General features: G+C 45.7%; 1 protein-coding gene across 2 annotated transcripts in view; it reads left to right on the top strand.

The window, feature by feature from the left end:
- Positions 1 to 12,110: 12,110 nt before the first annotated feature.
- Positions 12,111 to 12,416, top strand: part of ASH2L (ASH2 like, histone lysine methyltransferase complex subunit) — a 32,290-nt gene continuing 31,984 nt past the window's right edge. For both annotated transcript variants that reach the window (XM_077769514.1, XM_077769513.1), the window contains exon 1: positions 12,111 to 12,308. In XM_077769514.1, the coding sequence (XP_077625640.1) occupies positions 12,121 to 12,308 (188 nt within the window). In that variant the 5' untranslated portion in view covers positions 12,111 to 12,120. The remainder of the gene's footprint in view (positions 12,309 to 12,416) is intronic.

Raw genomic sequence — 12,416 nt, 5'->3', positions numbered from 1 at the left:
AAGGGGCCCAGAGGCTGGGGTTCATGACCTCCACCTATTGAGCCCTGGATTTAGGAGGTCTCGAACCACAAAGGAAGAAAATGGCGCCATCATTTTTCTGCTGTAGTCAAGATATAATTGGAAACGCTACTCCATCATCAGTAGATAGTCCCTCAATGGACAGGATTTGGCACCTCCAGATGGAAGAAACCTTTAACCACTGATTCATCTTTCCCTCCTGGAGATTCCAGTTCTTTCTTCTTTGTCTCAGACTTGACAGCTTCCTTCATGATTCTCCAGGGTTGAAGATAAGCCATTGCAAACAGGAAGACATTATCAGCCCAAAGGAGAGCTATTGATCCTGACCCATCAAGACAGTTGGCGTGCTATGTATAGCATTTACATAGTTGCCACATAAAATATATGTGACCAGTGGGTATTTGGATCCAGTGAGGCGGTGGGTAGCAGAGCACCCTGGCTCTTGGGCCTGCATCATGAGTAACTGCATTGAAGTTTACAGTTGAGTCAGAAGCGCTTTTTTTGCCAAGGAAAGGGAAAGAAAGGAGATCATAACATTGTCTTCCCTGGAGTCTCAATGGACTCCTGAATGAAGTAAGCTTACTCTGATTTCCTCTACTTCAAGTCTCTGATAATTGCTGTCCTCTTGACCTTTCCCAGGTAGTTGGGTTTCTTGTACCATACAACTCCATTTATGTTCTGAGCTCCTCACTACACCTTATCCCTACAGTTCCAACAGAGCAACCACCTACCACATCCTGGTCAGAACATACTATACCTAGAACAAGGGGAAATTGTAACCTCACTCTTTTCTTGCCCACATTTTTGGCCTCCGGTATTCCACAGGGACTCCCACCAGAGAAACTGCTGCCTACCCCATGTGTTCTAATCAGTATTCATCACCAGCTCCCCGAGGAACTGCAGGAAGTCAGGAAGCATCTTTTTACTTGGATGCATACCCCCCCACTAACACTCAAAATGGGCCCTGAACTTCCACCACTTGTCCCCTCTCTAGCTCTTCCTCCTGCTACATCAGTGATGCTCAAACTTTAGAGGGCATTAGAATGACCTGGAGAGCTTGTTAAGATGCATTGCTAGGTTGGACCCCCAGAGTTTCCGATTCAGGAGGTCTGAGGTGGAGCCCGAGAATTTCCATTGCTAGTACACTCCAGATGATTCTGATGCTGCTAGACCTGGGACCACACTGAGAACCGCTGAGCTATGTAATCTGAGGACATCAACCCTCTGAGTCCAAACGATCACAGCAAACTTGCATCCACAAGAGCCAGAGTGGAGAATTAGCCAGTAGGTGCCCTATGTCCTTGCGTAGGCCCTCCTCAGAGTCCAGAGGACCCCCTTGTTGAACTGGGCCACTTTCCTCAGTGGGACTGGTGGCACCTTTGACCTTACGTGGGATGAGCCTTCACAGGAGAGCGATGCAGCCCCATTCATTCAACAAATAATTGCCTTCTGTGTGCTGGGCCCTGTTGTAGGTGTCTGCGATGTATCTATCAGTGAACAAAACACAAAAATCCCCACCCACAGGGAGCTTGGTTTTTTTCTAACAAAAGGAAGGATAAAACCCTTTTTTCTGCTTTTCAGGTCTCAGATACGTGGTTACTGGGAAGAATCAGGAGTGTTTAGTTAACTCAGTTTATATACACTAGAGATTAAGGACCAAGAGCTCAGGCAGAGACTAAATAAATGCTCCATTGAGATGAATCACCACAGTAGTTGTCTTCATCTTTTTGATAGTTACAACAAACAGAATGTTGTTTTGTTTGCTTTACAAATGATGAAAAAATGGAGGTTTGGGCGGGGGAACGGGGAGCAGGGAGCAGAGTCCTGGACATCTGACCCATGGCTCTTTTTTAGGAAAGGGCCCGGAAACTGTTGGCAAAGGCTGGTCAGGAATGCTTGCTTCCCCACAGGTTCTCTCCCTTGGGTACTGAAGGCCCTCTGGCAGTCAAGAACTCTCTGTATAAAGTACAAGTCCAGTGCTTCTGAAGGGCTGACGCCTGAATCTTTACCAGCATAACATGTGAATCTTGGTCTGCAACTCAAGTTTGCGAGGAATGGGATTATCTTTTGTAATTCAACATAATTTAGATTCTTTTTACATTTCTTTTTACAATCCAACAAAGCTCTCCTGAACTTGTTCTATTGGGTGTGGTATACCCAAGCCTAACCCCCCCCACTCCGCCCCCCCCCCCCCCGCCCCCCCCCCCTCGGCATCCGCTGAGCCTTCCTTTGCCTCATCGGATGTTCAGTTAGAGGCCCACGTGGGGCATTGGAGCCTTGGCCCTTCAGCTCCAGCAGTCCCTTCTGCTACTTCTGGGCCAGGTCAGAGAATGTGGGGGCCATCCTGTCTTTGCCTGTGCTGCACCAGGGCACCAAAATCTGCAGTCCCCCCAGTGTGTCTAAACTTACCCCACAGTCACGGTGCATCCCTTTCTCATCTTGCAGGTAATCTATGTGGGGGTAGAAGTATGTGTCCCAAGTATCTTAATTATGAGTCCTTTCTGTACCTCTAAGGAACCTAGATGACAGACAATTTCTCTTTCACCTTGCCCTATCTCCCCTTCAGTGACTGAAGCACAGGGCGACCCTTGTTGCATCTTAGAACCACACAGGAAGCTTTTTTAAAGCTATCAATGCCTAGGGGCACCTGGGTGGCTCAGTCGGTTAAGCGTCCGACTGGGTTCGAGCCCCGCGTCGGGCTCTGTGCTGACAGCTAGCTCAGAGCCTGGAGCCTGCTTCGGATTCTGTATCTCCCTCTCTCTCTGACCCTCCCCTGCTCATGCTGTCTCTCTCTCTCTCAGAAATAAATAAAACATTAAAAACAAATAAAAAATAAATAAAGCTCTCAATGCCTAGGGGTGCCTGGGTGGTGCAGCCGGTCAAGCATCCAGAGTCTTTTTTTTTTATGTTTATTTATTTGTGAGAGACAGAAATAGAGCATGATCAGGAGACGGGTAGAGAGAGATACAGAGTTGGAAGCAGGCTCTAGGCTCTGAGCTGTCAGCACAGAGCCTGACACAGGGCTCGAACCCACGAACCATGAGATCATGACCTGAGCCAAAGTCAGGTGTTTAACTGACTAAGCCACCCAGGCACCCCACAAGCATCCAGAGTCTTGATCTTCGCTCAGGTCATGATCTCACAGTTCATGAGTTCAAGCCCCACATCAGGCTCTGCACTGATGGCGTGGAGCCTGGTTGGGATTCTGTCTCTCTCTCTGCCTCTATTCCGCTTGTACGCTCTCTCTCTCTCAAAACAAATAAAGTTTAAGAAAATTTTTAAAAACTAATAAAGCTATCAATGCCTGGATCCCTCGTTCACAAGGTCAAATTGTACTGGCCAAGGGTCCTTGCCTTTTTTTTCTGGTAAAGTTCCTCAGGTGATTTTAAAGTATAGCCAGGGCTAGAGAGGGGGGGTTAACGGGAAATTCATTACTATTTGGAATTACTCTGCTATGTTAGCTAATAGCTAAGCATAGTTAGTTATTACTGGCTGTACACAAAGCCCTGCTGAAAAGGACCACACTAGAGAAGCTAGAGGCGAAGTGAAATAGGGTTAGAAATACTCTACTTCCTGATACTCAAAGCATGATCCTCAGACCAGCATTCCCGCCACCACTTGGGAGCCTGTTAGAAATGCAAGAGTCTCAGGCCCCACCCCCAGACTGTCAGCATCTGCAAAGTCCTGCCCACAAAGCTAGTTTACTAAAGCAGACTCCTGGAAGTTCCAGGAAGGTCTGGAACTGGGTTTATAAGTTGTAGAAATTTCTAGAAAGCTTCATTCATCTCTGAGAGAACAGCAAGAAAATACTCATGCAAGGAGTTAGTGTGGCTGCTTGGTGAGCGACAAAATGGACACCGCTTTGGTAAGTTTCTGGAGAAAGAAGTAACCCAAAACAACTAGTACCCAGATCATCCATGTCTTTGTGTTGTCTTTAAATGAGAAGAAAATGATTAGTTCCTTAAGGATCTGGAACATCTTCTTCTCTGCTTAAAAGACGATAGAAGGGGCGCCTGGGTGGCTCAGTCAGTTAAGCATCCGACTTTAGCTCAGGTCATGATCTCACGGCCTGTGGGTTCCAGCTCCGCGTCGGGCTCTGTGCTGACAGCTCAGAGCCTGGAGCCTGCTTCTGATTCTGTGTCCTTCTCTCTCTCTCCGCCCCTCTCCTGCTTGTGCTCTGTCTCTCAAAAATAAATAAACCTTTTTTTAAAAAGTTAAAAAAAAAAGACGATAGATATAGGTTAGTTCACTTCAACACTTACCCTTGGGAAATTACTTTGTGTGGTTTAGTTTATGTGTAAAGTTCTTAAACACGTGTCTACCTTTTTCAGATTACAAACCTAGTGCATAGAAAAATCTACGATACCACAGAAGTATATGAATGAATGTTTCCGTAATCACCTCTGTTCCCTCAGAGAAAACCACCGATAAAAGCTGTAACTCCAGACTTCTTTGTGTATACTAAAAATATACAAAAGTAGAATCACAACATAATACTGTTTTTCCCTTTTAAAAGTTTATTTATTTCTGTAAGTAATCTCTACACCCAATGTGGGGCTTGAAGTCATGACCCCAAGACCAAGGGTCTCATGCTCTACCGACTGAAAGAGCACCCCAATAACTTTTTTCTTTACACTCTTTTTATTCTCAAATCCAGAAGATCCATTAGTCAAAATAATTACTTCTTAAATTTTAAAAAATGTTTACTTATAGGGGTGCCTGGGTGGCTCAGTTGATTAAGTGTCTGACTTCGGCTCAGGTCATGATCTCACAGTTCACGAGTTGGATCCCTGCGTCGGGCTCTGTGCTGAGAGAGAGAGCACTTGAGCACAAGCAAGCAGGGGAGAGGCAGAGAGAGAAGACAAAGAATCCCAAGCAGGCTCTACACTATCAGCGCAGAGCCTGAGGTGGGGTTAGAACTCAACCATCTGTGAGATCATGACCTAAGCCGAAATCAAGAGCCAGATGCTTAACCAACTGAGCCGCCAGGCACCCTGCTTCTTAATTTTTTAAAAAGATTTTATTTTTAAAGAAACTCCACACCCAACATAAGACTTAAATTTACAACCCTGAGATCAAGAGTCGCATGCGCTACCGAGCCAGCCAGGCGCCCTATTAATTTCATCCAAAATAATTAAATCCTATGGGGTGAAACAACTGTTTGAAACTTGGTTTTTAACATTTGCTGCTTAACCTGGAGAGAATCGCTCAAGCAAAGAAAAGGGAGACAATGGGTGCCTGGCTGGCTCAGTCAGTGGACTCTTGATCTCTTAATTTCTGCTTAGGTCATGATCTTACAGTTCGTGAGTTGGAGCCCTGCATCAGGCTCTGTGCTGACAGTCCTGCTTGGGATTCTCTCTCTCCCTCTCTCTTCCCCTTCCCCACTTGCGTTCCTTCTCTCTCTCTCAAATTAAGTAAACATAAGAAAATAAAATCTTTTTAAAAAGAAAAAGGAGAAAAAGTGAACTGAATGCTGATTGCTTTTAAACATTTTAAAGTCAGTTATTCCTAGGACATCATGGTGTGTGACAAGTGAAATGAGCCCTGCGTTTGTCCTCATACAGATGAGCCAAGCAGGATTACAGACACTGGATCTACAATAAAATGTTCTAATTTGCGACAGAGGCCTAGTGAATCACATACACTCATATAAAGACTGCATGAAGGTTTCCAGGGGAGGTAACTTAGACATGTGCCTTGATGTAATGTACATGGATGTGGGGGTGGGGGATGGGGGGCAATCGGGATGGAGGGAAGCAGGACCAAACCTAGAGATCAGAGGATGGGGTGGAGTATGCTGAGAACGGTGGATTCCAACAGGAATGGGGGTTATTTGCTGGGCACTCTTGAACTTTAAGTTTTCTCTGAAAGGCAATAAATAGCTCCCTAAGGAAAGATGAAGTTCAGCGAAAGTGTCGAATGACCGACCAGGATAAATTGGGGTAGGAAAGCCTGAACCAGGAAGATTTAGGTGTAATCCTAGTGAGGTGAAAAAACAATGGCTGGGGGCACCTGGGTGGCTCAGTTGGTTAAGTGGCAGAGTCTTGACTTTGGCTCGGGTCATGATCTCATGGTCTGGTCCATGAGTTCGAGCCCCGCATTGCATCGGGCTCTGTGCTGACAGTGCGGGGCTGGCTTGGGATTCTCTCTCTCTCCCTCTCTCTCTCTGCCCCTCCCCTGCTTGCTCTCTCTCTCAAAAAACAAGACAAAACAAAAACCACAATAGGTTGGAGGGACAAATTGGTTGGAGAAGGGACAAATCTGAGACCCAGAGGAGAAAAGTGAGGAAGGAGGTTAAGTCTTTTTTTTTGAAGACTGCATTTACTTCTGATTTGAGCAACTCTTGGCGCACTGTCAAACACTTGGAAAAGACAGAGAAAAGAGTAAGAGGCGGACTTTATAAACCCTCTACTCAAGAATAACAATTGTGAACACTCTGAATACTGTATTTGAGGATGAGAGAATGTGCTCCAGATTTCCATGAGGGCCAAACGAATAACCCACCCCCCAGTTGAGTGCAGTCAGCTTTCTGACAAGCTGGGCGAGTTCCCTGCTGCTGACAGAGCCTCTAAAAATGTGTTTCTCGGGGTGCCTGGGTGGCTCAGTCAGTTAAGTGTCCAACTTTGGCTCAAGTCATGATCCCATGGTTTGTGAGCTCGAGCCCCACATCGGGCTCTGTGCTGCCAACGCAGAACCTGCTTCAGATCCTCTGTCTCCCTCTCTCTCTCTCTCTCTGCCCCTCCCCTGCTTATTCTCGTTCCCTCTTTCTCAAAAATAAGAAAGTATTTAAAATAAAAATAAAAATGTGTTTCTCCTGTTTATCGAGCCTAAACTTCCAAGCTGGTGCTATTAATGATTTTAGTTAACCTTTATCTTGAGCAGCTGCCCAGTTGGGGGAAGCCTTGCTTTCCAATTCTAGAAATTAGGTCTGGTCCCACCTTAGCCTCGCCCACTCTCACCCACAGGTGAGCTGGCTGTGGAATTCTCCTAAAATCCCAAACTCAAACATTCTTACTGCAATCTCTCCCCATTCCTGTTCCTGCCTTTTCATCCAGACTTCTGGATGTTGAAATCTGTACCTCCCCCCTGCCCCCGCCCCGGCCGTCTTCTGCTTCCTCAGATGCCACGGTTAATCATCTGAACTGCTGTCTTGCTATCGTCGTTGACTGCCTTTTATCCTGGCCCTTACTTTGACCTGCCTGGCGAAACTGAAAACTCAGATGATTGTTTCCATTCATCTTCGCTGTTCTATAGCGTAGTGCTGTTGCAGGAACTGGAAGACATAAATTGTAGGCGCCATCAATACGCAGGCTCGGAGCTCAGTGAGGCCCTCACTATCAGCCACCGATATTTTCCCAGAGTCCTAATTATAAACCATGTCTTTACTCCAGCCTCCCGATTTCTTCCTGTTTCAGATGGATGGTTCTCTGTCATCAAGCTGAACTTCTCCATCTCTGCCAGCTGACTCAGCTCCTTGATCCAGTTTATTTAAAAACATTTTTTAAAATTTATTTATTTTGGGAGACAGCGAGTACACGTGCATGGGGTGAGGGGCTGAGAGAGGGAGAGAGGATCCCAAGCAGGCTCTGTATTGTCAGCACAGAGCCCAACGCAGGGCTTGAACTCACAGACTGTGAGCCAAAATCTTCTTTTTTTAAAAAAATTTTTGAATGTTTTATTTATTTCTGAGAGAGAGAGAGAGGGAGACACAGACTCCGAAACCGGCTCCAGGCTCTGAACTGGCTGTCAGCACAGAACCCGATGCGGGGATCGAACCCACGAACCGTGAGATCATGACCTCAGCTGAAGTCGGATGCTTAACTGACTGAGCCACCCAGGCGCCCCCCAAAATCTTAACCAAACTGAGCCACCCAGGGGCCCCAACCCAGTTTCTTTAGAAAGCTGTTTCATCAACTACCACCTCTCCTGTATTTTCAAACTCTGGCTCCCTACTGATGAATAAAAGTGTGTCATGAGCCTATCTCCCAACCCTGCATTCCTTTCCAGTTGTTCCTTCAGACCCAAACCTTTGTTTAGGAACTATTTCAAACACACTGAAACAGTGCAAAGAACCAGGTAACAAACAAGGATTTAACAAATGTCAACACTTTGCCACATTGACTCAGTTTTTCCTTTGCAGAAAGAAAATGCTTAGGGCACCTGGGTGGCTGTCAGTTAAGCTCCCAACTTTTGAACTCGGTTCAGGTCATGATCTTGAGGTCATGAGATTGAGCCCCATGTCGGACTCTGTACTGACTGATAGCTTGAAGCCTGTTTGGGATTCTCTATCTAGGGAGATAGAGGGGCTCTTTTGTCCCTCTCCAGCTCTTTCTCAAAATAAGAAAGAAAAGAAAGGAAGGAAGGAAGGAAGAAAGGGAGGGAGGGAGGGAGGAAGGGAGGAAGGGAGGAAGGAAGAAAAGAGAGAGAGAGAGAAAGAGAGAAAGAAAGAGAGAAAGAAAGAAAGAGAGAAAGAAAGAAAGAAAGAAAGAAAGAAAGAAAGAAAGAAAGAAAGAAAGAAGGAAATTACCTCAAGAAAAAACTGGAAAGATCTGTCTATACAGCTATTTCTGCTTCTATCCTTCCACCTCCTTTTCAATCCACTATAATGTGGGTTCTGCTAAGTAATTCCAAGTAACTGGAATCACTCGTGACTTTCATTTAAAATGAATCATTCATGGTTTTCATTTAAAATGTAGTTGAGGGGCGCCTGGGTGGCTCAGTCGGTTAAGCATCCAACTTCGGCTCAGGTCATGATCTCACAGTTCGTGCGTTCGAGCCCCGTGTCGGGCTCTGTGCTGACAGCCAGCTCAGAGCCTGGAGCCTGTTTCAAATTCTGTATCTCCCTGTCTCTCTGACCCTCCCCTGCTCATGCTATCTCTCTCCCTCTCTCACAAAAAAATAAAACATTAAAAAAATTTTTTAAATGTAGTTGCTGGGGTGCCTGGGTAGCCCAGTCGTTGAGCATCCAGCTCTTGATTTTGGCTCAGGTCATGAGATTGAGCCCTACATCGGGCTCTGTGCTGAGCATGGAGCCTGTTTAAGATTCTCTCTCTCCATCTGCCTCTCCCCTGCTCATGGCTCTCTCTAAAATTAAAAAAAAAAATTTTTTTTAGGAGCGTCTGGGTGGCTCAGTCGGTGAAGTGTCCAACCTCAGCTCAGGTCATGATCTCACGGCCTGTGGGTTTGACCCCTGTATAGGGCTCTGTGCTGACAGCTCAGACCCTGGAGCCTGCTATGGATTCTGTGTCTCCACCTCTCTCTGCCCCTCCCCGACTAACGCTCTGTCTCTCTCTGTCAAAAACAACTTTTTTAATAAAATAAAATGAAGTTGCTGCCCAGACTACAACCCCCAGACCACAGCCCTTTGAAAACAATGCTGTATCAGGGATTGTCCAATTTAATGTGTCAGTACTGGCATTAAAAAAAAAAAAAAAAAGACAATACAAAATGCAGATTGTCTCATAAATCTTTTAATTGGAATTAATATAATGTGTATACTAGGTCACATTGCAAAATGTGTTTCTTATGTGAGTTGTGGCCAAACATTTGAAAGACATTGTTCTAAGTTAGTGGTCTTCAAAATTTTGTTTACACGAATTTATGATTGTATATTTAATTACCTGCAGAGGATTTCATGTGATTGCAAACATTAGTACTGTTAAATAAAACTAAAAAAATTCTTTTCTGGGGTGCTGACTGGCTCAGTCTGTGGAATGTGCAACTGCTTTTTTTATTTTTTTAATGTTTGTTTATTTTGAGAGAGAGAGAGAGCATGCACATGCACACACACACAAGCAGGGGAGGGGAAGAGAGAGGTAGAGTAAGAATCCCAAGCAGTTCCATGCTCAGTGAGGAGCCCAACCAGTGGCTCAATCCCACAACCCTGGGATCATGACCTGAGCTGAAATCAGACACTCAACCGACTAAGCCACCCAAGCGCCCGTGAACTCAATTCTTTGAACTCCTTCAAAGTTCTATGCCAAATCACATTGTGATCTACGACGAATTTTTTAAATTTAAATTTTCAATAACTTTTAGATTTACAGAAGGGTCACAAAGATAGTTCAAAGAGTTCCTCCATATAGCCTTAACCCAGCTCTTCCCCTAATGTACCATCTTGAAGCATGGTACATTGATCAGAACTAAGAAATTAACATTGCTGTAATACTATGAACTACGGACATTATTGATTTCACCATTTTTTTGCTATAATGTTCCTTTCCTGTTCCAAGATCCAATCCAGGATGCATTACATTTAGTTGTCATCTCTTGGTCTCCTCCAGAGTTTCTCATGTCTTTCATGACATGAAAAGTTTTGAGGTACCCTGACTAGGTATTTTCTAGAATGTCTCAATTTGGATTTGGCTGTTTTCTCCTGATTAGACTGGAGCTATGGATTTGGGGGAAGAATTCCACAAAGATCAAGTCCTTCTCATTGCCTCATATCAAAGGGGCAAATGACGTCAACCTGATTTATTACTGGTGGTGTTAACCTTGACCACTTGATTAAGGTGGTGTCTGCCAGTTTCTCTACTGTAAAACATACTATTTTCCTTTTCCACAATCTATTGTTCAGAAACAAGTAACTAAGTCCAGCCCACACACTCAATAAGAGGTGGGATTCAAGCTCTACCTCATGGAGGAAGCAGTATCAAAGATTTTGTGGCTGTATGTTAAAACGTTTAATACTAGAATAAGTATTTTGGATATTTGGAGATACTTTGAGTCTGTGAAAAGTATTGTTTCTTCTTAAGATTTCACTTATCACTTTTAAAATAATCTATCAGTTTTAGGGGATATGCTCTGTCAGTTGAGCATCCAACTTTGGCTCAGGTCATGATCTCCTGGTTCATGGGTTCAGGACTCGCGATGGGCTCTGAGAGCCTGCAGCCTGCTTCGTATTCTGTGTCTCCCTCTTTCTCTGTCCCCCCCCAACCTGTGCTCTCTCTCTTTCAAAACTAAGTATATAAACATTTAAAAAATAATAATAATCTGTCATTTTTAGAAACAATCTATCAGCTGGTAATTCAATTAGGTCCCCCTTCAATTTTGTTGAAAACAAATAATTGGGAACCAATTAGGAAATCCAAATATCTACATACTTCCAATTTTTCTTGTGTCTGGTGTCCCACAGATTTGTACACCCTTGGGCAAGACATCATAGTAAGATTTGAGTCAGGACTGGAGAGAGGTATGCCTTTTTTGGTAAAGTAGGAGAAAACTGTGTCCTCAGGCAACTTTGAAAAAATTAGGATGTACACACTGATTTCCTGGAAACTCTCCTAGCCTGAATACTTCTAGAGGTTTACATTCTTGATTTTGGAGACTAGGGTTCTGAAATCCAGTGATTTCACCTACCAATACTGGCGTTGATTCCTCAAGTTCTTACCTTCGGTCGCTACCTGTTCCTTCCTATAAGGCCACTCTTCTCTCAGCTGGAAAGTCCTCCAGCACCTGGCTTCCTAACTCGGGCTTCATTTCCTCCTCTTACAATATTAAGTGCCTTGCAGCTTCTAGAACACACATTGTAGCTTGCCTCTTCCGCCTGGATGTTCCATCCACATCCTCACCTATATACCCGGGGCTCTGGAGTCATACCTTCTAGGCTAGATAGCCGCTTGAAAACGTGCTCAAAGTGGTAGCTCACCAGGGCAGAAACGAACTGCTTCTGGGGCGGGGCAGTGAGTGCTAGTGTTTGTAGAAGTCGTTTCCGACATGTAATGGTGAGGAACGTCTGCAATGAACACAACCTTCAGAGTCTGTAGGCACCCATTGCTCTCAAGGCGCCTCATGTGCGCTGTGATTTCCAGTGCTGGCCACGAAGTGCACAACATCCAGCCTTGAAACGATGTGAGTCTTGGAAGAAAGCAAACTAATAGCGTCGCCTCCTACACCTTCACCTTGCTCTGTGAGTAGCAGTCCAAACCCCGGGAACCCGCCCGCCTCCGCCTGCCCGACCTTAAAGTGGGCCTGGAGCGCCCATTCCTCAAGACGAGCGGTGGACCCGCCAAGCGCGTTTACTATTTGAAGATTACAAGGCCAGTCAGCAACTCACGCGAGACGGAGAGCGTATTCTCGCGAGAACTCTGGGAGGCGGCAGTGATGGCGGCGGCGGGAACCGGACCGGGACCTGGAGTGGATGCAGGACCCGGCCCAGCAGCGGCCGCAAATGCAACAGTGGCAGAAGAAGGGGAGACAAAACCGGTGGTAGCGGTGGCAACTGCCCCGGCTGGAGAGGGAGCATCTGTTGCTCCAGCTGCAGAACCCGGTTCTGGAGAGGCAGAAAGCGGGTAAGACGTCCTGTAGCCCGGGGCGGACGCTGGGAGGGAGGCCCACCCCTTCTGGAATCCCGCGTCTCCTGGGAACTCTCCTGCCCGCCCCCTCCGAACCTGGGCCCC

Source organism: Crocuta crocuta, unplaced genomic scaffold (assembly GCF_008692635.1).
Source record: "Crocuta crocuta isolate KB4526 unplaced genomic scaffold, BGI_CrCroc_1.0 scaffold698, whole genome shotgun sequence".
Taxonomy (NCBI): Eukaryota; Metazoa; Chordata; class Mammalia; order Carnivora; family Hyaenidae; genus Crocuta; species Crocuta crocuta.
This window is presented reverse-complemented; position numbering and strand designations above follow the sequence as displayed.